The sequence below is a fragment of the Amblyomma americanum genome, chromosome 11 (genome assembly GCF_052857255.1).
Source record: "Amblyomma americanum isolate KBUSLIRL-KWMA chromosome 11, ASM5285725v1, whole genome shotgun sequence".
Taxonomy (NCBI): Eukaryota; Metazoa; Arthropoda; class Arachnida; order Ixodida; family Ixodidae; genus Amblyomma; species Amblyomma americanum.
Window position 1 is genome coordinate 52,805,747 of NC_135507.1, and position 26,702 is coordinate 52,832,448.

Consider the following 26,702-nt stretch of genomic DNA (forward strand, 5'->3'; position numbering starts at 1 on the left):
GCAACACACATTATGCAAGATCTTTGTTGGGGATCGGAAACCGCGTTCCGAAGTTCTTTCGGCTGGCACTCTGAACAGCCTGGGCGATCGTGCAAGGGAACGTTTCTGTGTTCGCAGAGAAGAAAAGCAGCTCAGGGCAATCAAACAATACTTATTTGCATACGGTGATACTGTAAATTTTTGTTCGCCAAGCGTCGACGAGCCTAGTCACATTCGCACATTAACACGAGGAAAAAAAGGAAAACTGGTAGCGACATCACGTGACAAGAAAAAAGAGAAAGGCAAAGCAGAGAGTACATTGAAGCATCAGATACAGAAGATTGACGTCATGTGCATGCGGTTCAACACACGTCCCTCGTCCATCGAAGTAGCGCCATCTCGTAGACAGTTATAGAAGTATTGTTCACTTCCAGCACTAGGCGTATTGCAAGAACACTGTACGCCCCGGCCGAGAGATGCTGGAAGCCGACATAACGGGGCGTCTTCCTCAGGGCGGTGAATCCTCCTTCGAAGTCTTCCCAGCCGTTTTCTCCTTCTTGCGGGCCTCGCGAACCGCCTGGAGGCGCGCGTACTTCTGCTGCGCTTCCCGGCCCCAGGGGTCGCCCTGGTAGGCGGGGTACGAGGCGTCCTTGGCCGCCCGCTTCGCCACCGCTCCGTCTTCGGCCATCTCGGCTCGGCCCATGCCTAGGAAGAGCTCGTCCAGGGAACTGTTCGCGATCAGCACCGACTCGAGCCAGAACCACTTGCGGAGCTGCTCGACGCGTGAGAAGACCTCGCTCCAGGGCAGGCTTTCCGTCACGTGGTACACAAAGACGCCCTGAAAAAAATTCCTTGCGTAAGCAGACCGCAGTACTGTGGAGCCGAAACACAATCACGCCTTTCTGTACACTAAATGTGCAAACACTATTGAAAAATGTGTACAGGTTTGAATAGGTCGACAAATAGGATTATGGCACATTTCGTTTAACATTATAGGATGAAGCTTCCAAAGCAATTCAGCCTTTGAGTGACTCCTTAGTGGAGGGCTCCGTATAACTACCATTACCCGTGGTTAATTACCGTGCACTTACATCACACAGTGCATGCAAGTCGTGGGTTCGAACCCGCCCGCTACGGTAGCACTTCGATGGAGGAAAAATGTGAAAGGTCCGTGTACTGTGCATTGTTAGTGCTCGTTAAGAACCCCAGGTGGTCGAAATTATCCGAAGCCCTCTACTACGGCGTCCCTCATAGACTGAGCCGCTTTGGGACGTACATCCTATAAAGCCAAACCAAATGTGCCATAATCTTATTTGCTGACCCATTCAAACCTATATACATTTCTCAGTAGGGAATATAAGGTGCAATGCTGGTCTGCTATTGGTACGGCAAGGTGTCTACTTTGTGACGTCTTAGCTGCGAATTCACATCATCACCTTCATGCAGGTAGGTGCATTTTTATTGCGGATGCGTGTGAATGGTGGAGCTAATGAAAGTGATGCTATACCACTCCATATTTGAGCTTGTTTCTTTTTTTTTTGTAGAGCTGGGGATCCCCTACAATGCCTTAAAAATAAGTCGTGCAGCAGTCACTGTTAAACAAAAATAAATGTTATTTCGTGAGCGGTCTGGCAAATCCAGCGTGGGACATAATTTCGACAAATCCTCTTGCAGTGCAACCAATGCAGTGCTCATTTCAGATTCATTCCCTCAGAGCACAGCACGGCTCAACTGCAGTGTTTATTACAGATGCCTCAACGGCCCTTGGGTGAAGGCATTACATGAGTGTCATGACGTAGGCATCCACAACCAAGGGGAGTCGTACTGTCTATAGAGAGCGTTAAGCGTCCTCGCTGTGGCGTCGGCTAAGAATTTGGAGACTGTATTTGCAGCTCCGAATCATTCCAGGGAAGATTAGCGGGTTCACCCATATCAAAACGGTCGTCGGCTAAGAATTTGGAGACTGTATTTGCAGCTCCGAATCATTCCAGGGAAGATTAGCGGGTTCACCCATATCAAAACGGGGGGATTCTTCTCTGGCATGCCAAGGTTAGCCGGGCGGAATGGCTTCGTCCCATCTTCAACACAAACACTCATTGGCGGTGATGTGAATGAGCAATTACTCCTTTATTGCAGATTTACTAAACCTTGGGGGATTCCCCCCTCAAAAACAAAACAAAACAAAAAACATTGGAGCGCCACCGTCCCGACCTCCAGATATGGATCAATTCTGATCTTGCCCTGCTATATTCTATCCGTAACGGTTAGCTTAGTTTGTAGAGCGACTCCTCCGGTTAAGCGGTGGTCCCGTGTTCGGACCCTGGACCTGGCTGAAATTTTCTTTAACTATGACGTTTCTGTGGAAGCTGTATAACTTTTCTTTGCAGCTTAAAGGCTTGGGTGGGATTACATTACACAGTATCACTTCGAAGTAAAACACGTGCCCGTAGATGGAATGGCTTATGTATGGAGCATAACATCCCACAGCGACTCATGGGCTTTGGGAGACACTGTAGTTTGAGGCTTTGGATTAATTTGAATATCCTGACGCTGCTTATACGTAAACGCTATGAGCAGGGGCGCTTTTGCATTTTCGCTTGAAGCGAAACCTTGCCTTTGTAGTCGGGATTTGAACGCACGACCTCGGAGCTAGAAGCCGAACGCCATTACCACTGAGGCACCGCGCACTTGGTAGCAGTAGATGTATCCTTCGGAACGCTGTGCAAGTGTCACTGCGCGACAATGTCATCGCATTCTTTCGTGGGTCATACCTCGTGTTAAAATTAAAGGGTTCAGCTTAAGTTAAGGACAACGCAGCGAGTTATGGAAAGAAAAATTATAGGTGTAACGTTAAGAGACCGGAAGCGGGCAGAGTGGGTGAGGGAACATACGCGGGCTAATGACATCCCGGTCGAATTCAAGAGGAGGAAATGGGCCTGGGCAGGACATGTAATGCGAAGGCAGGATAACGGCTGGTCCTTGAGGGTAACGGAGTGGATTCAAAGAGAAGGCAAGCGTTGCAGGGGGCGGCATGAAGTTGGGTGAGGGATGAGATTAAGAAGTTTGCGGGCATATGATGGGCGCAGCTGGCAAATGACAGGGTTAGTTGGAGAAACATGGGAGAGGCGTTCGCCCTTTAGTGGGCGTAGTCAGGCTGATGATGAGGATGACGAGAACCTCGTGCTTTATGTATTCTCAATCGAGACAAGAAAGAAAATAGGAAAACATTTCGTAAGCCTGGGCCACGCCTTACAATATTTCCAGCCAGTTCTGAGAGTCATCGCCAGCATAAATTTCAAATAATGTTGGCTCTCGTGGCAGTTCCCGCTAGAAGGAAGTCAAGGTGGTTGTTTTCTCTATGTGGACAGCTGTCTAGATTTTCACCACAGCCATCACTGACTCAGGATTGTAAGTTTTCACGGACTTTTTCACTTTCAGAAGGTTAAACTCGGGTAAAAGTCTTTCTATATGCCGACTGCGCACCTGGGACTTGACCTCGCCGCTCTACATGCGACCTACGCGAGCAAGGTCAAGACTTTCATGGACGGGCACAAAGCATAGGTTGGCTAACCCAGCACCTCAGCCAGATAAATACCCAGAAAATCTGGACAAGTGGATTTTCAACGAGAAGTCGCCTATGGAGGCAATTTTTCGCATATCTTAGTATTTCGCTATAACGAGCAATATATCCAGAGACCCACACTCAGGAAGCTTGTAGTTTTCTGCCATTTATTGTCAAACACTTACCCCGTTAGTTTTCTGTGGAAGTCTTAACTACTCCGTTCAAACGCTGGAAGTACTTTAAAACGAAGATTTTGATTCGCATCTGAAAATTTCACCCATTCTCATCACGACCGGACTTGACGCGTTGAGGAAAGTCCTCACGCTGAGAACCCTCAAGCGAAGTTCCCGCATCAGAGAAAAGTAGCGTAGATTATTGAGTTTGTTGGAGGTCATTTAGAACACAGTCTGGCACAAGAAAGGAAGGGGGCACAGTGAAGGAAAAGCTTTTGCCCCCTCACTTCCTTTAGTTGTGTGCCTTATCTCCTCGCAGCTCTAAGTACAACCAGAGCAGGACGCCGCACATAATCTGAAACGCGTTCGAGCTCAGGTTTGCTTCTACTACTTTGTCAAAAAACCCGTTTTCTCGTAAGTGGCTTTTTGCGAAGGACATATTTGGCGGCTTCAGAATGAAGCGGAAGGGAGTAAGAAGAGTCAGCGACAAGTGGTAGAAAGCTTTAGCAAAGGGAGACGTATTTTCGCCACGCATAGCAGAGCGCGGCAGCGTAGGGTGTCGTATAGTCAGTGTCACGTTCACATGAGTTACCTGGTAGCCTCAAATACGCCTGCACTAATACGTCGATGTTTGCTAAATCTTTGTAATCGCTAGGAACTCTCTTAAAACATTCCGTACGACGATTCTCATCATTGGGCATGTTTTCCGAATGCTTTAAGCAAACATTGGAAATATGCGAAGTCTATGGATTCGCACGGGAGTAGAAATTTATACAAACTCTATATGACGGCATGCTCATCATATGCATACAGGGTCTTTCAGGGCAGACTTTAGGTAATTTTCAAAGATAGAATTTTTGGGGTAAAAATATGGCTTTTGCAGCATGTGTTGGCGGACAAAGGAGAGCCAGTGAATGTGTTAAAGGGACACTGAGGAGAAATTGAAGTTGGCTTGCATCCACGGAATAGCAGCTCCTGATCACAAAAACGCCACTCTTCCTGAAAACAAAGCTCTTGTAATGTAGAAAATAGCAAGAACCAAAATGCAGGTATCGCCGCCACAGGCCAATCTCGCAAGTACAAGCGTGATGCCTTCCTAGGACAAGAGGCGCCACCTTGGAGGATTTTTCCTTACTTCATGGACGTCACGAATCTCTGAGGCTGGCAAAAGAAGGTTGCGCACCGCACCGCTAGCCGTCAGAAATCACGGAGTCTGCGTTTACGTCACGGTTCCCGTCACTCCTTTCTGTGTCGTCATAAGAGTTGCCGTGACGTCATAAGAGTTCCCTGAGTTTGAATCACGGCGGCTGGAAAAACTTTTTCAACTTCGAATCCAAATTTCTTTGAAATAAATGCATCTTTCGCGCCCAGACAAGCGGCAACAAAGTTAAGAGATGCCGAACTATGAGCTTTTGCTAACAAAAAAAATTGATAGAGTTCTCCTCGGTGTCCCTTTAAGTAGTAAGCTGGTTAACTATTTTTCTGAGAATTAATCTTTTAACTATCAGAGCTAGGCAACTGGTTGCAATTAGAGATTTGTAGCCGACCGTTATTAATAACCATATCAGTTTCTAGAACTTCGAAAACGCTATCGTCCTCACCGCTGTGGCTCGGCAAATTTTGGCTGCATCGTGCGAAAAAAAAAGCGCTTTCGAAAAGCATACAAGCAAAGCAACCTTTCCAGTGCTCGTTCTTAGTAAAACAAAACAAAACAAAACAAATTTAGTCGAGCCACAGTGCAAAGGGTAATCGCGTTTTCGAAATTCTAAAAACTAACATGGCTATTACTAACGACTGGCTACAAATCTAATTGCAACTAGGTGCCCAGATGCAAAACTGAAAATCTAAAATATTAGTAATTAGTTAACTAGCTTACTACTTAAGACGATTAACCGGCTTTCTGATGCCCACCAACATTGGTAATACTATGCTGAAAAAGACATATTTTTACCTCAAGAAAGCTATTTTGAAAATTACTTAGTCTTTCCTGAAACTGCCTGTATAATGTGGAAAGCATAAGAAAAGGAGACGGAAAACACGTGGTAAACAGAAGGCAGGTGTAAGAACGTCCGTATAGCTGTATATCATGGAGACTCCGCATTTTCGTATAAACCGACGTGCGCGGCTCATATACCCGCCCCCTCGCAGCTCGGCCGATGCGCACAGCCCTCACCTCTCTGCAGTCGGCTCTCTTGGCGCCGCGGAAGGCGGCTATGACGCCCTTGTCTACGGCGTCGATGGTGTACGACGTGGCCGTCTCCGCCAGTGCGATGGTGAGGGTGAACCCGGTGCCGAGCAGCTCCCTAAGCCTCGCCACGCTGCCCAGGACCTTGACCTCGCCGCCCGCCATGACGCCCACACGGCCGCAGGCCATTTCGCACTCTTCCGTGCTGCATTTAGCGCGGTCTAGGCTTAGCGGCTGACGCCTAAGCCTAAACGAAACCTGAAATGCCTTTCTGGCCAAGTTTTACATATCTCCGAAGACACGGTAGATATGGACAGTCATCGAGTGTGGAATCGCATTCTGCAAATATTTTTCAATCACACTTGACCGCTACTATTTATTTGTAATGCTGCTAACAACAAAACTGCCAGTTTGTAGCCGGAAATTCACTTCCGTATAAATTAAGACAAAAAAAATTATAAGGTAAGAGAAAAGAATACATGCTACCGTGTTCTTTCCCGTAATGAGCGCATTCTTTCCTTCTCTGCATTCATTCCTCAGATAACGACAGCGAATGTTAGCAGGCGAAATTTTTTGGACGTCGCAACAACTATGGACGGATGGATGGATGGATAAGGCTGAACCCTTTAAATCGGGCGGTGGCCCAAGCCACCTAGCCATGTCTTGTGAAATTTTACTCCTGTCTTGCTTTTAGCCACCAATCAGATAACCTTCGCTTGGTTACTTCTAACCTCTTAAAATCCACTTTCCCTTCACTATCCCTAAACCCCAATGCCTTGGGTAAGTCAGCCCCGCTGCCTTCCACTGTAGGGTGAAGCCATTTACAGAAAAGTATCAAGTGTTCAGCCGTTTCCTCCTCCTCTCCGCACGCAATGCACAAAGTGTCTATCCTGTCTTAGTCCGCAAAACTCCAGTCCTGGCCTCAAACAACAAACAACTTCCCCTACAATTATCATAGATATTTTCTTTGGCAATTTCCTGCTTAAAGGTCCGGTATGTTCCCAGTGCCGATTTCGTCAGCATCCCAGTTTTCCACAGAGCTCTCTCTGTTTCTTTAACCTTTTTCTTAACCGATAAATGCTGATTTTCCCCCTACTGCAGTCCAGATATTTGCTTCTCAATTTTCTAGTTCGCTTTCCCCATTTCGTGTCAACATTCCTTATATACAGGTATCTGAAAACTTTCCTAGCCCACTGATTTTCCCCCATTTTTCTCAATCGCTCCTCAAATGCTATCTTACTGCTAGCTTCTCTGCTCTCAAAAGACGCCCATCCCATATCGCCTTGTATGCCCTGATTTTGCCATGTGCTCCCAAAGCTAGCCTCCCTACGCCGCGTTGTTTGATTTCTAACCTTGCTTGAACACCTGGTCTCATGCACAGGACCGCATTACCGAAAGTCAATACTACTAACGCAATACTATAAAGCGCCATCTGTCGAATGTCAAGCCTACTATGCCACAATTTACAGAACGAACGGCCCGTAAGAAAGTCCCGCGAGAAATGCGAGAGTATGTAAAAACCCCGCTGAACCCCGTTGTTCTATCCGCCATATTAAAGATTGCAGCGACATTTTTTTTAGCTGAGCTTCCCGCTTAATGCGATCAGCTTTGTTACAGAGTTCACTTTACTTGCGCTTTACGGACAGAAATACGGGCCGCTACGCAATGTTATACGTGCGGGTTTAACACGTTGACTATACGCTCACAAGCACGTAGACTATGACAAAGAGTGTGTTTTCTTTTATTATAGCAGGTGAGCCGCACCGTAGTAGGTATTTATTCCACCAGCCTACTTTTTACCCTGTATTTTTTCGGCTTCTGAATGTTTTGCCTCACGTAATCAAGGCACTTGCAAATTTTAAGGGGGTTTTAGGGATCAAGACTGCCTTCAGTGTGCGAGTAAATGCGATCATTTTTTTAGACAGCACTCTCTCAAATACAGCACACCCAGGTGACTGTAGATAATGTGGTAACATAAAAACAGAACCTAAGTACAAATGGACAAGTAAATAAAGAATAAAGGAAAATTGAGCAAACGAAACGAAGACAAAAGCAAAATACTGAACCGAACAAACACGTATGCAAAACCAAACCAAATGCCATAAACAGTACTGTAGGTTTGAGTGAAAAACATTTATTAAGTTGTACCCTTTGTACCAGTCACATAACAGTCATACAGCAATCGTACGTTATAAGACATACTGGGCGCGCATGCTCATCACAGATGTCAATAGAAAATAAACAAAATAACTCCCATATATTTCCCAAAGAGTTCCAATTTTCTCATGCTTGCACAGGTGGCGTCATAGGTAAGCGAACTCACCTGTGAGTGCAAAGAACATCAAGGTGTGACCTCCTATAGTTTAAATGATCGCATCGTATTCCTCTCTCTAACACAAGAAGGCGTTTTTCGAAGTATCTATGGAACTATTTTGAAATACCAAAAAAATCAAACCGAAACTTGGTTCGTGACTGGAAATGAAGCTCCGGTTAATGCCGCAATGACGTCAGAAACATTATTAGAAAAACACTCACACTCGGATTGAGTGGCTGAAATAGCGACTGGAAATGCTGAATCCTTCCATAATATGCCTCCGATTACACAACAGAAAGTCTCAGAATTTCGTCTTCACGCGTGAGGTTACAATGACGAAAGGTTAAGGTTTCTGACGCCACAAACGCAGTGTTGCCAGCAGAAATCATCAGGACTGAGGCCACGGAAAAGGCAGGTTTGAAAATCTCGCGCAGAAATGAATTGTGGCACGGCTACGAAACTTAGTAGAAATAATTAGGACGGGGAGAAACAGCTCCAGTTAAAATTAACACGTGAATATAGAAAAACCTCCGAAATTACCGTTTAAGAGGCGTGCTGTGATTTTGCGGGAGCGTTTCAGTTCCGCATTTTCGAGCCGATATTCTTTGCCTCAGAACTTCCAGAACTTGGAATACTAAATAGTGCGTGAATATTAATGAGGCATTTTGCCTTTCTTTCGATATTACTAAATTTAGTTTGAGTGAAAAAAAAGGCTTTTGCTCAGTAGCAATAAACTAGACAAAACATTATTCTCGGGTCCTTATGTCGACAGGTCCACACACAAATTTCTCTCAATTTTAAACTTTTGCCAAACGAATACACCCCGACCTCTTTGTCACTCGGTTTAAGTAAGGAATGTTTCAGATTAATATACCCGCTAACTGTAGAGTACATCTATAGACAAAAATTATATATTGTCCCAGAGTCAAGGTGTGAAACTGCTACTGTTCTTGGAAAACGAAATATAACAGAAAGAAAAGTTACAAGAAAAATAATTTTATTAAAGAAAAGAAAGCACGACAACCTGAAGTTCAATGTGAAACTTCGTAAAAACGGTGATCAAGAATATCATTAAAAAGAAACAATAGGAGGTTGCGAAAAATAGCTGCGGCTTAACTACTGCTGAGCCTGGTAAGAGAGCGAAAGCTGTGGTGTATTGGGCAAGTAGGCGCGGCTTTCCGGTTGTAACGTTGAGTGCGTCCCGCACATTGGTCACCCAATGAGCGCTGCGGCCTATTGTACCACCCTCTCCTGGCTAATCGGAAGGTCAAAGTACAAGTGGTGCGACACCATATTGGCCCACAAATGGTAAGGCCTATCGCCACACTTGACCTCTGGCTTACTTGAAGGTCAACCGGCAACGCACGGTGAAATCGGCTTTACCTATCATAGTGAAACTTTCGCCTCAGTAACCGCGATTATGTAATAAAGCATACACAGTACATGCTAAGATTAAAATAACCAAAAATGGCCTGCAAAAGGAGGCGAGTTCGATAAGAAATACGCATTCAGGAGATGTTTGAAGTTTTATAATGATATTTCTGTTAGTTCATAAGGTGATTCATTCTATAATTACCCGAAATTATGATCAATTTTGATCCATTTCAGTTTAAAAAGTTTGAAAACTCTGCTAGCATTTGTAGTGTGGCTTAAGATGTTCAGTTTCGCGGTGCTGCGCACTTTGTCCGACTTACCTGCGTGACGTCATAATGATGGCGGACGCCGACACCCGGGCGATGTCGCGCAGGGCCTCGTAGATCATCTCTCGGCCGCCCAGGTCGATGCCCCTGGTGGCGTCGTCCAGGATAATGATGCGAGGCAGGCCGATGAGGGCCATCGCCACCGACAGTTTCCGTCGTAAGCCAGCACTGCAGAAGGAAGGACATCTTTAATGGTACGCCACCGCAGTGGCTCAGTGGCTATGGCGCTCGGCTGCTGTCCCGAATGACGCGGGTTCGACCCCGGCTGCGGCGGTCGCATTTCGATGAAGGCGAAATTCTAGAGATCTGTGTACTATGCGATATCAGTGCACATTAGAGAACCCCAGGTGGGTCTAAATTTGGGGAGCCCTTCACTACGGCGTCCCTCATAGCCTGAATTGCTTTGGGACGTTAAAGCCCCACAAGACCAAAAAAAAAACAACGACCAAAATCTTTAGTGGTACGTTTTAAGGACACTGAGTTATAGGGACGTTGAAAACATAGTGAAGTTTTTTATATCGGTTAGTTACCACGTTCCAATGAATAAAAGGCTGATTTCGCTAAAACGGAGATTTCATAATACAGAAAAGGTCGCAAGGAAATGCAGCTACCGCCCCTGCCGGTCGTTCTCGCAAGCAAACTGCGACGAATACCGTTCCGTACCGACCTCTGAGGCTAGTCCGCACCGCCATTGACTTTTTTCATCAGCGACCACAGAGTTCATGTTAGTCTCAGGGTCATCATCAGCGTCGTTAGTTAAAATCACTCCCCCCCCCCCCCCCCCTAACTGGAAGCAAGAATATTCAATTTTCGGTTGCAAACTCCTCACCAACCAATCATTATTTTTCTCCCGAACGGATGTGAACATTCTATTCTGAAAGGCCAAAGTGTCAAATTTTCCTAGGAAAGAAACTTTGAGGAAATTGTTTTCGGTGTCTCCCCACGTGTGCATTCCAGAATGGTTATTAACAGATTTGACTAAAGTCGGATACAACTCGAGAGCGAAGCGGTTTTTTCTCGTCAAAGGGCCCCCATCCAGCCAATGGCATCGACCGATTCTCATGACCCTGCTAGCGCAACAGTGCAGGGAGTGGCCGATGAAAGGGGATAGTCCGGTCCTTCCATGGTCGAGGCTCGCCCCTCCCTGCGTTGTCATGCCATGCCCTGCATTGTGACACTAGCAGGTTGACGAGAAGCAGCCGACGCCATTGGTTAGAAGGAGATCCTCCTTTGACGGGCAAAGCCGCTTTTTTCTTGAGTGGTATACCTGCCGCGGTGGCTCAGTGGTTAGAGTGCTCGGCTACTGATACGGAGTTCCCGGGCTCGAACCCGACCGCGGCGGCCGCGTTTTTATGGAGGCAAAACGCTAAGGCGCCCGTGTGCTGTGCGATGTCAGTGCAGGTTAAAGATCCCCAGGTGGTCGAAATTATTCCGGAGCGCTCTAGTATGGCACCTCTTTCTTCCTGTCTTCTTTCACTCTTCCTTTATCCCTTCCCTTACAGCGCGGTTCAGGTGTCCAACGATATATGAGACAGATACTGCGCCATTTCCTCCCCCCCCCCAAAAAAAAAACAATTATTATTATTATTATTGAGTTGTATCCGACTATGAATATCTTGAAAAGTTTCTCGCGTTCTAGTTCTTGCCGTGACCGCCGTGCTTGAAGGCGCATCGCAAAGACGCTATACACGTTGCAGTTGAACCTAAGCGTTCTTTAAACCGGAAGTGAATACTGTGGCGATGACTGAGAAGAAAAATTTAGTCTGAATGACGCGGCTGGGTCCGGGAAGATACCGTGAAGACCCGCCTTAAATGCGATGGTCGAGCTGCGGTTGGCGGTACGTCCACCCCGATCGGATGTGTGCCGCGGAGCCAGATCTGCCGATAAGTTTTCAGAGTACCGGGACCCTCCTCTCCCCGCCGCCGGATCTGGAAGCTTCCTATAACTTTCCATTCCGATAACTTTAATTGCATGCATGGTTTTCTGTGGCATGGTTCAATTAAGCGGTTTTAACGAGACTAGCTCAACGCTAACGCAACTCACCATTGTTTCAAGAAATTTTAAGGGCGATACACGCACCCGTCCAAAAATCAAAGACGTCATGTCACCAGATTCTAACCCGCGTCAAGCGGCGCGGTGGCTCAGTGCATGGTTATGGCGCTCGACTGCTGACCCGAAAGACGTGGGTTCGATATCGGCCGTGGCGGTCGAATTGCGATGGAGGCGATAGAGGCCCGTGTGCACGTTTAAGTGCACGTCAAAGTACCCCAGGTGGTCGCGATTTCTGGAGCACTTCACTACGGCGCTCCTCATAGCCTGAGTCGCTTTGGGACGTTAAACCCCCGTAAATCATAAGCTTCCCTTTATTCAGCAAGAGCGAATCACGTGGTTAATCACGTGACACAACTGGCGAGAGCGAGTGTTCGGAGCGGCGGTCGGTGCCTCGGCGGAGCGAGCAGTAACAGCTGCGTCAGGTCACGAAGGTATGACGTCATAGTCACACCTGCGGCGAGCCTCCAGTAGAGGTCAATTCCAAGAGTCATTTGACCTTCAGCTTTGCATGCGAGAAGTGGAGCTTTTCGCTCCAAAAGAGATACTGCGCAATATGCCTCGACCACGGCGGCCATGTTTCGATGGAGGCGAAACGCAAAGGCGCCCGTGTGCGGTGCGATGCCAGTGCACGTTAAAGGTTCCGCAGGTGGTCGAAATTATTCCGGAGCCCTCCACTACGGCACCTCTTTCTTCCTTTCTTCTTTCATTCCCTCCTATATCCCAGTCGGTGTCCAGCGAGGTATGAGAGACAGTTACTGCGTCATTTCCTTGTCTCATATATCTGTCTCATATATCCGCAGACACCTGAACCACGCCGTAAGAGAAGGGATAAAAGAGAAAGTGAAAGAAGAAAGGGAGAAAGAGGTGCCGTAGTGGAGGTCTCCGGAATAATTTCGACCACCTGGGGATCTTTAACGTGCACTGACATCGCACAGCACACGGGCACCTTAGCGTTTTGCCTCCATGAAAACGCAGCCGCCGCGGTCGGGTTTGTATGTCTCCTGCATGCGGATTTTCGGGCACAAATTCACTTCCTCTAGGAGACGTGACAGCCAGTGCAGGATATAAATATAGACAGAGAGCACCGTAGCATATAAAATTAGGCAATATTATCCACAGCGTGCCGTAGATGGTTCACTGCTCTGTACTGGGACAGCGTGTATGTTAGAGACTTGTGTACCTGTAATTTCCGCAGAAATCCTTCCCGTAGTCAGCGAGATCGGTGATACAGCCCAGGCACTCGACGAGACGCTCCACCTTGTCCTCAGGTACGCCGCGTAGTCGGGCGAACAGCTCGAGGACCTCGTAGCCCGTGAAGACGTCCATGAGTGCGTCCTCTTCGGGACAGTACCCCAGGTGGGACTGCCACTGGATGGATATAATAAAGCGCGCTGGTTGTTGGAACAAGGAGCTATACACTTTAAACACAAATACGCCTATGCGGCAGTAAAAAAGGGAGTAAGATGTCCTCTAGCGCATTCCCGTTTATAAATGAGAGTGCGTTTGAGGACAACATACTCCATTTTTACTCCTTTCTGTTAGTGTGTACAGCGGCGTTACAGACAGGTTCGAAAGCGGCGAGATTCAAAGGTGGGTACGTTATAGGGAAGTATCATCTTATACGACTAAAAATCTACTAGAATTTTATGGTCATAAATCTATACATTGTCTATAGACTGTCTATATGATTTGTATCGCCTATAGCCTGTTCTCTAGGTTTCGTCTATAAAGAGTATACGCTTTATAGACAGAAGTCTATGCACAGTCTATAGACTGTCTAAACAAATTTTTGAAAGGGTCAGCAAGCTATTCCACTCTATTGTTTCGAGTATAGGCCGTCCTCTCGTCTATCCGCTATTATGGCCGCAGTAATGAATATATATAGAAGAGCACTTGTACCGTTCCTACACTCTAAGGAAAAAGGGTGTGAGAAGGGGGTAAAAAAGACTTTTACACCCTTTAGAGGACCCTAGGAGTAACTTTGCACCCGTCAATAGCATGCTCCTGATCACTTACCCCCTTTTAGAAAACTTACTCTCTACTTACCCTCCCTACCAGTGTTGATAACTGCGCGTCCGTTCCCGCCCCTAAAACAGCGGGAAGATTAGTTTGCTCGTATGTCACGACGGGGCGCTCGTAGAGCATTTTGTGTAGGGTGCCTGGACGCCCGCTCACCTCCGCTTTCAGGGTGAGGACGCGCTTTGTACCACCCCGCGCCGCCGTTCCCCCCTCGCCGCGGCATGTTTCCCACTCGCAGGTCGCGTACTGCGCGCTATGCGTATGGCGACTTCAATAATGCGACTTAACTGGAAATAGCACACAATTGTTTCACTAGTGGCAGTAGCGTTTTAGCACTTTTGAGTGTATTTTATGCATGTTGCACTCGCTCCGACTACATGACAATCGACAAGATATGACGGATTGCTGTGTTTCTTTAATGGCTGCATTGAAAATCGACGGCGGTTATTTGTTCTTCATTGATAGTGATAAAATAGACTATATTAGGGTCACCAAATTCCATTAAATTATGCGGCTTTTGTTGTTTTGAACGTACGGACTTTTCGCAAAGCCCCAGTTTCTCGTTTATACAAGCAACGCGGAGGATGACCTGCCAAATGTAATACTTTTGCGTAGTTAACACCCACTTTTCCAGATTTATCTGAAGTGCATTTGTCTTATTACTGCACTGTATGTGAAAAGTATTCCACGTAACAATGTCAAGTTTCTCTTCCAAGTGGTCCGTCGTGGCACTGCTCTGGAGTGAATTCAAACTGAGGACGCGTCTCAAACCAAATGACCATATCTTCTTAACTGCTTCTCTTAGCGGCTTGTACCGCAACAAAATAATTCAGATGGTTGCGTTTCCCTTTGGATGGTGTTGACTACAAGTAGACTCATGATGCGATGCGACGACGTCTTCGTAATTCGAAGCGACTAAGTCGCTTTATTCGAGGGAAATTTAACTAAACAATTTTTTTTTCATTCCAAAACACGAAGAAAAATCATTCAAATCGACTGATTCACAAAGACACTTCCCAAATCAGCTTCTGATAACTACTTATTTTGAATACCGTTGTCCCCGCCAGGCTACACTAACAAAGAGAAGCCGACGCAACACAGGCCGCCTTACTCGCTTCCGCGGAGCCGTCTGCTCCAGTTGCTAAAAGACGCTGGCTTACTGCCGAACTCGATTAGTCGTCGGGCAGGGCTGTAGATGGGTCTGGGCTAGTAGGAAAACCACGTTTGAGGTAAAGCGCGCAGGAAGACGCTGGCTAGTGAACATGACTGACAAGCTCTCATCCCCGCTGCATCGAAAGCTGAGGGGAAAAAAAGAGTAATCTATACGACGTTGTGTCCCAGAAACAAGTGTGACGAATTTTGCTGATGTGGCTGCATGGCGGAAATGAAAAGAGCCTTTTTCTCCAGTTGTAGATTCTTTTTAAGCGATACGAAAAGGAACGCAAATAAACCATTACTGGAGAAAAATCCGCCTTTTGTTGGCGTCACGCAGCCACGACTTCTTTGCTTACTGACGCACAGAAGATAGGTTTGGCGCCAGGATATTCGCAGTGAGCTGATGCAAAGAAGTAGAGAGAGGGGAGGGTTATAATGCCTTCGTGACATTAAGATAAGACATGATAGACTGAACAAAACGCTGCGACGAGAATATGCGGAAAATATTTGCTTGCTAACAAAACGTCTGGAAAAGATCCGTGTAGTGTATATGAATAGTGTTTAGAATTTCATTGTTTAACGAACGTATTTGCTCTTCAAAACTTATGCTGCCACCTATGGCGCGAAGTCGCTGCGGTGGAGAGTAGTCGCGCTTGCGCCTCGAAGGCATTCCAAAATTTCGAATGTCTCCGCGGAGCTCCGTCGACTCGAATTTCATGTGAACCGAATGCCGTTAAAAGACGTCGTGTAGCAGCGCAGCTATGGCAGTCGAGTCGAATGACATTCGTTTGGAAGGCATTCGAAACGCCCGTGTAGCACAGGTATAACCCGCGCAGAAGGCTTCTACTCGAGGCGTGGCACATTCAATAGACACGAAAGAATGTTAATCGCTCCCTGGGGACACGCACCGCCAGCGCGACTGAAGCGGGGTCCTGTTTACAGCAATGGAAGGATCGCGAGGCTCTCGATGACTCTTTTCGTCACAGTTTGAAGCTCTTTCAGGTTCCACGAACTTCGCGGTTTAAGTTGTCCTTTCAATGCCCCCAAACCCTTCTCTCCCCGGCTTGAAATCCTCTCCGTCTGCTCGAGAGCCGAAGCAAGCCAGCACCAAGAACATGGAGATGCATACCCCTTTTCGACGCCTGTTCTGGCGTATGCCTTTACACTCTATTTCCAAATCTGGCGGCGAGCGTCGTGCTTCAGATTCTCTCCTCCGTTTCTCCCCTCACCTGTTGGACGAAGAATACAGTGGAGGGCGACTGGGTGACTCATCTGCCCTCGCGCTAACTCTTTCAGTCAGCAGAGCAGGAAGTGAAAACGCGGTAATTGAACAATGGTTTTTGGCTGGAAAATATCTTCCTGTAAGTCAGCATTCCTGCAGTTTTGCGAGTTGTCCATTGTACTCCTGTACAGCTTTTTGTGGCTCTGCAGCCAAGGCTAGGCAGGAAAAAGAACAAAACGGGCCAAATTTCTGTTCCCAGAACTGGTCGCAATGTTCATTGGCGCCCTCACCCCTATCTCTTTCCTACTATCCCCTCACCTCTTTCGTTTCACTTCTTCAAACTACCTGCTATCCTTTATTTCCGCTACCCCAGCTCAGGTGCCACCGATTAGTGATGGCAGATGCCGGGGTGAGCAAACATCTTTTACCTTCCTTTTGTTATTTTAAATAAATAATCACTTACATACAACTGGTCGCCACGATGAAGGACTTCTCACTGTCTTTACACATTTTCCAGAGAAAACACATTTGGAACAGCAGTTTTCAGTGACACCGAAAATCTCCCAGAAAAGACGAGCGATAAAGATGGGGCGAATAAAGAACGAAAGAATATTCAAAGCACTCTATCGCTAAATAATAGCACAGGAGGGAAAGAGACGCGGACGCGCAGCTCGGGAGCCATGCTAACCCCTCTTGTTCATCAGAGCCTTTTAGTTTCACCCCCCATACCCGCTACGTGCTCTCCACTCTCCGTGCGATCACCTTGCTGTCCGTGCACTGTGCTGACTCCCTGCTCATGAGAACGTATTTCTCCTTCGCTGAGACGATCATTTTGGTCAATACAGGCATGTACAAGTCGAGCACTGTGGAATGCTAAAGTAGTCATGGTTTTCAGCTGTGAGAGATGTCCCTACTATGCGTCAAGCTACGCGAGCGTAGTGAACCACATAGGGAAGGTTCACTCTCAAGAGCCGAACTTTAAAGTAGTGTGCGGGATAGAAGGCTGTCCTAACGTCTACGGCTCCTACAAGTCATACCGCCAGCACCTCAACAGAAAGCACTCTGAATTTATCAAGACCGCCGAAGTTCACAAGCCATGCAGCGGCAGTGACCACGTAGCATCGGATACCGGCGTGGACGAAGGCCCATCACCTCACTCCATCGAGACCACGTCCGACGAGACTCGGCGAGCAAATGGAAATCCACCTACTGACGACAGCCCTGAATATGAGCTCGACGAAGTTAAGCGCCATTTGATGCTCTTTTTTTTTGAAGACGACAGAGACGCGCTGTTTGCCACGGAGTGTTGCGCATGACATATTTGATGATATTAAGGTGTTTGTGCAACTTCTGTTATCTGCAGTTCTGCGGCGCACTTTGAAGGCCGGGCAGAACGGCCGCACTAGTGTGTGTGATGAAGTGGAAACTTTGGGAGTTGACATTGTCGATTTTCTGTGGGCTGACCTTCAAAGTGATCATGCCGTTCTGGCATACGTGCAGAAAAGGCTTCATTATGTTCAGCTAGAGGAAGTTAAACTTTCAGGAGAAACTGACCCGAGAGTCTGTGGTGTGTGCTTTTATGTACCCTTGGAACGTTCCCTTAAAGCTCTGCTGACGTCTCATGAAGTAGTTGAAGCAGTTTTGCATCAGGCAAGAATTGATTCCAGCCAAAAGCTTCGGGATTTTTCTGACGGCGCTTTTGTTAAAGAACACGCTTTACTCATAGAAGGCTCAGCGAAATCAGTACTTCTGTTATTGTATACTGACGAATTCGAAATCCTCTCGGCTCGGCTGCCGGATCGCACAAAATATTGGCAGTGTATTTTTCGATCCTGAATCTCCACCCAAAATACAGGAGCAAATTGAGCTCTATTCACCTGCTGCTCCTTGCCAAATACACCGATGTGCGAAGATTTGGCATATATCAAGTAATCGCTCCGCTAGTGAATGACATAAAGCGTCTTTACGAGGAGGGCTTAACATTTCTTTTCAACAGTTCCGAGATTGCACTCCGTGTTTTTGTAGTTGGTTTTACCGGAGACAACCTGTCACTGCATAAGATAGGGGGGTTCCGCGCATCTTTTGCAAACGGCAGGGTCTGCCGATTTTGCCTTGCTCACAAAAAGAAGTTGAACACACTACTGTCGGAAGCAGATGTAACTGTGCGAACAGCAGCTGCACACAGCAGCCACCTCACGGCTGTAACGCTTGACAGAGACAATGCGCAACTGTATGGCGTTAATGAGGAGTCTTCCCTCCTGAAAATCCCTGACTTCGACGTCACACAACAGTTGCTTCCCGACTGTATGCACGATATTCTGGAGGGAGGAATAGGATTCGTGGTTAAACATGTGCTCCAGGGCTTATTGTCTTCTGGTGTGCTAAAGACCGAGCAGTTGAAGAACATTTGTAACTATAGTTTCCAACAAAATGATAAGAGAAATCGCCCAGTAGCAATCAGCATTTCTCGGAAGGGCATCGTGCTCAAAGGCACAGCAAGCCAGAAGCAGTGCTTATTCCGTTTACTGCCGCAGTTTTTCGCCGACATAGTGCCAGAAGGTGACCCTGACTGGGAGATATATCTTCAGTTCCGGGAGATAGTTAATATAGTCTTAGCAGAAGAAATTCCTGAAGATTGCTGCAGTTATTTGGAGGTCCAAATTTCTTATTTTTTAAAGAATTTTGGAACCAGATATCCAAATGTGCATATCATTCCCAAGATTTCCTACTTAATCCATTACCCAAGATTCATTTCATTGTTCGGTCCTCCACGCCGGTACTGGAGCATGCGGTTTGAAGCAAAGCATGCTTACTTCAAGACTATCGGCACGCGCAGCAGGAACTTCAGGAACATCTGTCGTACTTTGTGCGAAAGGCATCAGCTGCGAGCATGCTACGAACAGTCAGCTATGGTCGTCAGTGACAGTTTGAGCACTTCTCATGCGTCCTTGGTCAAGCCAGCAGATGTACCAGAGTTCGTGCGCATTGAACTTGGCATCACAGATCAGGAAGTGAAAATGTTCTCTGTGGCAAATGCCAGCGTCGACGCTTGCTCGTACAGGTGTTCAGATGTTCTACACATAGGCTGGGAAAATGAAGCTCCTGTCTTTGCTGAAGTGAAAAAGTTGCTGATTTTTCGAAATTTCCTTTTTCTTTGCTTGGAGAAATTTCATACAAAAGGATTTTCACGTCATCGTCAAAGCTATGGTGTGTCGCCGTCTGGAACAGACTTGCTTTTGCGTCCAGGATCAGAACTAGACAATCATGCGTTGGACATGTACGAGTACAGTCAGGGGTTTGAAGTTATCCCGCATTACGAACTTTTTGACTGATGTGGTAATGCTAGCGCAAGTCAGTGTGGATACTAGATCATGTGCAAACAATGCATGAAATAGACGTTGTGAAACTGTTTTATGTTTTATATCTATGTTCTTGCTAATTACATGTTGCTCCGCGAGGATGACGTCAAATGCAAATGCCGCTAGGATGTATTCACATAAATCTATATATGATTTGATTGAGCAAATTTCAATGCGTCCATATAAGCGCACATATCTCTGTGTGTCTCACATCCTGTGGTCCATTAGACCATCTCTTCATGCATCTTTTTTCGAATATATGTATGTGTGCTTAAGTCTTCGTGTCTGAGAGTAAACAAGTACCTGCATTTTTAATACATTTGGCTTGATTCGCTGTCCTGAGATTTGCTTTCTTTTGATATCTGTCACATTCTCTTGGACGTTAATTAATCGCGCTTAGAAGACTACGTAAAGTATGGAAGAACTGATGATACGTACCAAAGTTGTACGTAACGCGTTACATGTAATTGATTACTTGTAAGCAGTTGCATTTTCGTGTTACTTTGGAATGTGCTTTCTTCGTACCGAAGCGGTGTCCTTGTGGTAGAGCATCAGCCTAACATTCGGGGGGTACTTGGTTCGATCCGCAGTGCCACCGGGTACCCGCCTGTTTTTTGATGGCTACAAGATTTTCCCCGGCCTTGTGCTCGGCTCTTATAGGGTGAGATGCTTGGGAAAAGGGTCTTGGGCCAAACCGCTGTCTTGACGGATCAGAGCTAAGTTCCGCCGTCCAGCAACCCTAAATCCGGCTCGTGCGGTAGAAGCCCAACTTGTGTGCATCGATTGCTTTTTTCAAACGATGTTTCAGGTAATTCAGTTACTTTTTCTGCAGTTCATCACACGTAATCAGCTATTTTTTTTCAAAAATTAGTTGTAACCAACGGTGCAGCTTTCCTGACGGCACTGGTGCTAGGGGACGTGTTTTCTTTGTGATCGAGTGACAACGAACCGGCTGCAGAGAAGCATTGCGCACGATCATGTCCGGACCACATCCGGGTTACCACCGCCGTCTACGGGAGTTCTCCACCCGAGAATATCATGTGACCGCCCTGTACCCCCCCCCCCTCCCCCCTTACACCCAACACCGGCGCAAGGTGTTCATATGTTAACTTATAGTACGGCTTTTCCGTGTAGCGCATGAATTGAGGGCGTGTTCAGTGCAGCAGCTGACCGCTTCACAAGGAAACATCGGAAGGTTATCGACCGCAGCTTCGACAAACTCCTCTCGGAAATTAACAGCGTAGGACAAATTATCAAGCAGGCCGCTGTAGTTCACTCCAGTCTCAGTAAATTTGTGTTAAGTGCAAACTACAAGGGCCCTTCCTGGAAGTACGCGCCCAGCGTAGGCGCTCTTGGGGTACGCCGAACGGGCGTCGAAAAGAGGCATGCATCTCCATTTTCGTGGCGCAGGCTCTCTTCCCCTCTCGAGCCGAGGGAGAAAATTTCAAGCCGTGAAGAGAAGGGGTTGGGGGGCGATGAAAGGACAGCTTAAACCGCGAAGAAAAGTGTGTGTGTGTGTGTGGGGGGGGGGGGGGGGGGGGGGTGGCTGGGCCTGAAAAGCTTAAAGCCATGAAGAAAAGAGCCACCGAGAGCCCCGCGACTCTCCTATTGTTGTAAACCAGACCCCGCTTTCGACGCGTACGCGAGCGCCCGTGCGCTGGCGCCGATATCTAGCATGGTCAGATGAGGTTTGCTGGCGTCTCCTGCAGTGTGCATGCGCAGACCGATTCTAGCGTACGCCAAGAGCGCCAATGCTGAGCGCGTACGCCCAGGAAGGGCCCTTTGAGTTGGCCCTTTATGGTAATATAAATGTCGGGAAGAAAGTGACGCAACAGTAGTCGATTACCTTTCTGTAATTGCCAAGTTACTTTCCTAGGACTGTACTTCACCACGATAATCAGTTTCATTTCAGATGGAGTCATTTTAAATGTAATCGGTTGCTTATTTTCTATAACGTGTGCAAATCTAATATTTAATGGAGCTATGTCACCTTTTAGTTTTCTTTCTAGCAGTAGTAAAAGCAATTGAGGTACACGTAAAAAGCGGCAGAAACACAATCCGAGAACAGGCCTTGTCCCTACAGGTGCGTGACTAGCTCATTTTCTAATTTATGTGCAATATCTCCGAAAACTTATGTTAAAGCACGCTTGAACCACCTTCACGGTGGTGCAACCGTGCAAAGTGGTGCCATGTTAGGGACGACAAGCGCAGAGCATGTGTACATTTCTAATATTGCCTACTTCTCACTATTTTTAGCACTCAGCAAGTAAAGAAAACAGGCGATTTTTAATGCCGATAGTTAACCACGCAATGCGGTTTGTACCTATGCTCATTACGAAAAAGGTGGGGAAAAAAGGGAAAGACATTTTTACAAATTCATCTGTCTTTCCTCATTTTGTCTGTTTTAAGGGAACGTAAAACGTTAGAGGTGAGTAAATACCAAGAAAGCATACACGGGCAATGTTACTAGAACCAGCAACATCGGTTCGGAAAAGGAAACGGAGAGAATAAAGAATCGGCTTGCACAAGGTCCGAAGGGTGAGAGGTGGTGAAGAGAGGGTGCAGGGGACACGTGGGTTCGCTCATTCGTCCTTCCGCCAGACAACCGCGCCGTCTGCTAGCGCGACCGCCATTTTCTTGCATACGCTGGTCGCAAGGTGCGCGTTTGCTGCGTGACGCGCCTGGAATGAGGTGCCCCCCTCCCTGCAGTGAAAGCTTGAATTGGACTTTACCGTTGATAATCATTCCTTTTCTAGTTTAGATGAAAAGTAAGAGTAAAGAGTCGGTGATGCAGTAGATATTTCGAGACGATTAGCGAGAGTATAGCGGATATCTTTCTTTGTTTTGCAACAGGCCATCACGGCGGGCAACTGCTCGCCGTCGTTGTCATGCCGGCGCCATGAACTTGCTATCATTGCGCTTACGTGTGATATAGCGGAAAGAAAGTGAAGTACGCCAAATGAACAGCTGCATATTCAAGTTCGAACGCATGGCATGCTTACGTCCACTTACACTATTATGCAATGGCGGAAAACTGTGTCATGCATACACTATGCAATCAAAACACAGACTTAGGCGCAAGCAAGAACAATGATTTAACACCCTAATGCACAAATACAATATCTTCAAAACGATTACGAACGACGATTCACTGCAAGCATAATGCAGCTTATGATTCTGACGCTTAAATTTGTCTCATGCTTTTGTGCATGTAGACGAAAAGTTCGCACTGATTACAGCGTCTGATTACACAGATTACAGGAGACTAACACGAGCACAAGTTTTGCTTCCATGACCACCAGCACGTGTGGCTGGGGACTGACGCAGATGGATGCGCAGCCGCAGTTTTGTGTAGGTGGCTATCAGCATTTTGCCTATTGCTTCCTTGTGATCTGCGCATGGCCGGTCTACCTTCGAAAAGTATTCTGTAAGCAATTTCATCGGGGACTTCATCGTGTGTATATTGATTGTACACCACGCGGCTGCGCCTGTAAAGTATTCCTCCTAGTTCTTGAGAGTGGGGATCACTTCACTGCTCAGATAAATCAAGTTCCGTCCATCACTCACACACTCCTTGAGAATTGTCAAAAGAGGCATATTCATTGTTTGCTGTTCCCATGAGAGCATCCTTGAAGAATGCCGCCTTCCGTGTCTAGCGTGGGAGTCGGCGGGACGGCGGGAGCGGAATGCAAGAAAATGGCGGCGGCACCTCCCGGAACCGGTTTTGGCATCTACGACCCCTTCCAAGAGTGGCACCACCCTCAGTGGGGAGAGGGCGCGCATCGAGGCACCTGGCAGAAGCCAAGCACATTCCCCCCATGTAGCCACAAGAGAGCACTGACTGGTACTGGCAGCTATGCTTTGCACTTCGCGTCTCTGGACGATGCGTCATACTATCTGCTTTCAGATTCTGTATCTGTGGTGCGCAGTAGCCGAGCGAATAACGCGTTTTGATAGCCTGCCACAGGCTAACATAGTTCGCAATGACGCCATCAATCTTGGTAAGTACTTTCAAACGTTTATCTGCTCGTATTTGGTAGTAGGGCGGGGGTGAAAAATTACTTATGCTCACGTACACCCGTCGTCAAACTTTTATAGCACTTTTAGTAAAATGATTCAATTTTGTCATCGTCTTCCCATGCATTAGAATAGATCATCATCATCATCAGCCTGACTACGTCCACTGCAGGGCAAAGGCATCTCCCCTGTCTCTCCAATTAACCCTTTCCTTTGCCAGCTGTGCCCACCGTACGCAGACTAATTTTCACGGTGAAAATTGCGCAGTGCACCCTTATATCTCCAGCAGTAAGTTTTGAACGCAAAACGATTAGATGTTTAATTTCGACAGAGTCGCCTTTCATAAACTCTTTACGGCGGGTGTACGTTGCAAAATGCATGCAACCTCCAGCATGAGCGCAGCTAATATTGACTTTGTGCTTCAAATGGTGAGTCCTACTTTCTTTTCGGAACCCTGATGATTGTTCGGAATAGTTTAAATGTAAATTAATTGAACTGTAGTGCAGGCCTCTTTTTGTGAGGCCTAAATCCATTTGGTGCCCTTGTTCCAGATGAAGCTGAGATACGCGCGCAGGATTATTTTCACTTTTAATGCACAAATACGGCGTATTTTTCCCCCCGTACACTACTATTCCCTCCAAACCCTAAGGGCTTGCTTCAGCTTCACCCGCAAACAATTTTCTATCGCTGTTTCACGTCACTAAGTCATCATGACAGTTGGCAACTTGCAAAATTTGCCCCTGGCTTAGAAGATATTTTCCAACAAAGAAGACATTTTTCGCAGTCTGCGTTTTCACTTACTTCCCCCTGCCCACAAAATGCAAAATGCTTCAGTCGGTCACCAGATGCAATAAGGGACTTCTCCCACCTTCATTTTCTAAAAAGAATGCGGGACTGCTGTCTGTATACGAGAGCTTTCAGTCGGAAAATATCCTGCTGCAGAAGCTAACATATACTTTTGCAAGTTTTTGCAGAAACTCACGAATCAGTGCGCATGCGATTTTGTTGCACGCAGGCGGTGAGATGTGGAGTTGAACCTTTTATATGGACAACTTGCAAAATTGCAAGAAAGCTGACTTACGGGAAGTTGTTTTCTAACCAAAAACCCTTGTTCACAGACCACGTTTTCAAAGTTGAGAGAAAACTGACGCCCACCAATATTTTTATTTTTGCCCAACGTTTCTGGACCTACTCGGTCCCTTCTTCAGGGGTGACTATATAAAAAAAAAACTCTGTGCCAGCAGCAGCAGCGGGTTGCTGCCTTCGCTCTCCCTTTGTTAGCACGTGGCGCAGTCCAATAACGTACGCTGAGGGGAGCGTTCCAGGAGTCCTATTCATCACTTCCTTTGTGATCCGGATGTGCCATGACTCAACATGTCGCCTCTTGAACATGTTTGGTTCCATGGTGCAAGACGCTCACCTTCTCGAAGGCTATCCGGTGGTCGGCGCGCTCGGAGTGTTCGGCGAGGGGGTTGGATTCTGAATTCATTAGTCGGATGGTTGGCGTCAGTTTTCTCTTAACTATCTCAAGGGTTAATTGGAGAGACATGGGAGAGGCCTTTGCCCTGCAGTGGGTGTAGTAGGGCTGATGATGATGATGATGATGATGATCTCAAGAACCCGACCAGGCGGACCATAGATGTTTTAGTTCAAACCGCGTTTTCACTTCCTGCTCTGCTGAATGAAAGAGTTAGCGCGAGGGGAGATGAGTCAGTCGCCCTCCATTGTATTCTTTTTCCAAAATGTGAGGGGGACTGCCCCCTAGTGTGGGAGAACCTGAAGTTGATGCTCATCACCATCTTTGTAGATATAAACGGAAGTCGTCGAAAGGTTATAGACATTTTTAGCATAATTGAGACGTATACCGGTTTACCCGACCCCTCCTGCGCACGCGCAGTGGCATTGTTGGAATTAGGGGGAACCACTGCGCGTGCGCAGGAGGGGTCGGGTAAACCGGTGTGTTCCCGGTATGCTAAAGGCGTCTAATAATACATTCCTTGACGAGTACCTGTCTAGCCCGCTCCTCAAGTTCGCAGCCCTGCTCTATTGTGTCCTTCCAACAACTTCCCTCTCAAACAGATAAAGGGACATCTCCCCTCCCTATTCGAAGAAGAATGTCAGATTTTCGTCTGTGATTGAGGGTTTTCGGTTGAAAAATTGTAGAGGGTGCTTGATATTACGCAAGTTGTATTTTGCTTGTGCCAAAAGCATTACTGCCCATCAGCTGAACAATGTTTATTTCAGCTTGTTTTTGTTAGTAAAAATGTTCCAGGGTCATAGTATGCCCTTTTGAATCAAAGCCAGAAAAACACTGTAGATAAAGAACTAGGCCATTTCGAAGTGGGAGCTGCGCCCAACTTCCACTGCATTTCAGATATGTTTGGTTCTATGGAAGTTTGCCATCCCAAAGCGACTCAGGCTATGACGGATGCCGTAGTGAAGAGCTCCGGATAATTTCGACCACCTGCGGGTCTTCCACGTGCACCGACATCGCACAGTACATGGGTCTCTAGCATTTCACCTCCATGGAAAATTCGGCCGCCGCGGCCGGGATAAAACCCGCGTTTTTCGGGTCAGCAGCCGAGCACCATAACCACTGAGCCACTGCGATGATTTGGTGTCCAAAAGGGGTTCATTTTTTTTTGTTTATTACGCCTTACAGTATGCTCGATTCGAAAACGCCACACATACACCTTCACGCTTTTGGCCAAAACTGCCGAAGCTTAAATTTTGATTTCATAAATGAAACAGACCATTTGCAAAAATCTGTAAATCAGCTTCTCCGCAAGGCTTGTTTTCCAACCAAACGGTCTCGTTTCCAGACGACGCTCTCGCATTGTTTGAGGAAAAGAAAATAGTCAAGTTCCCCCTTCTGAGTAAACTCAGGAATGTCTCCAGTTTACTTCAAGGTCAACCTTCTGTAGCACTGCAGTAGAGGCTAGGCAGGAACTAGAAGAAAATGGG

At 46.9% G+C, this 26,702-nt stretch overlaps 1 protein-coding gene across 1 annotated transcript in view; it reads right to left on the reverse strand.

The window, feature by feature from the left end:
• Positions 1-487: 487 nt before the first annotated feature.
• LOC144109625 (phospholipid-transporting ATPase ABCA3-like) overlaps positions 488-26,702 on the reverse strand; it is a 93,732-nt gene continuing 67,517 nt past the window's right edge. The window contains exons 23-26 of the mRNA XM_077642443.1: positions 13,147-13,334; positions 9,908-10,081; positions 5,888-6,104; positions 488-817 (exon numbers count right to left, since the gene is read on the reverse strand). Of these exons, the coding sequence (XP_077498569.1) occupies positions 488-817; positions 5,888-6,104; positions 9,908-10,081; positions 13,147-13,334 (909 nt within the window). The remainder of the gene's footprint in view (positions 818-5,887; positions 6,105-9,907; positions 10,082-13,146; positions 13,335-26,702) is intronic.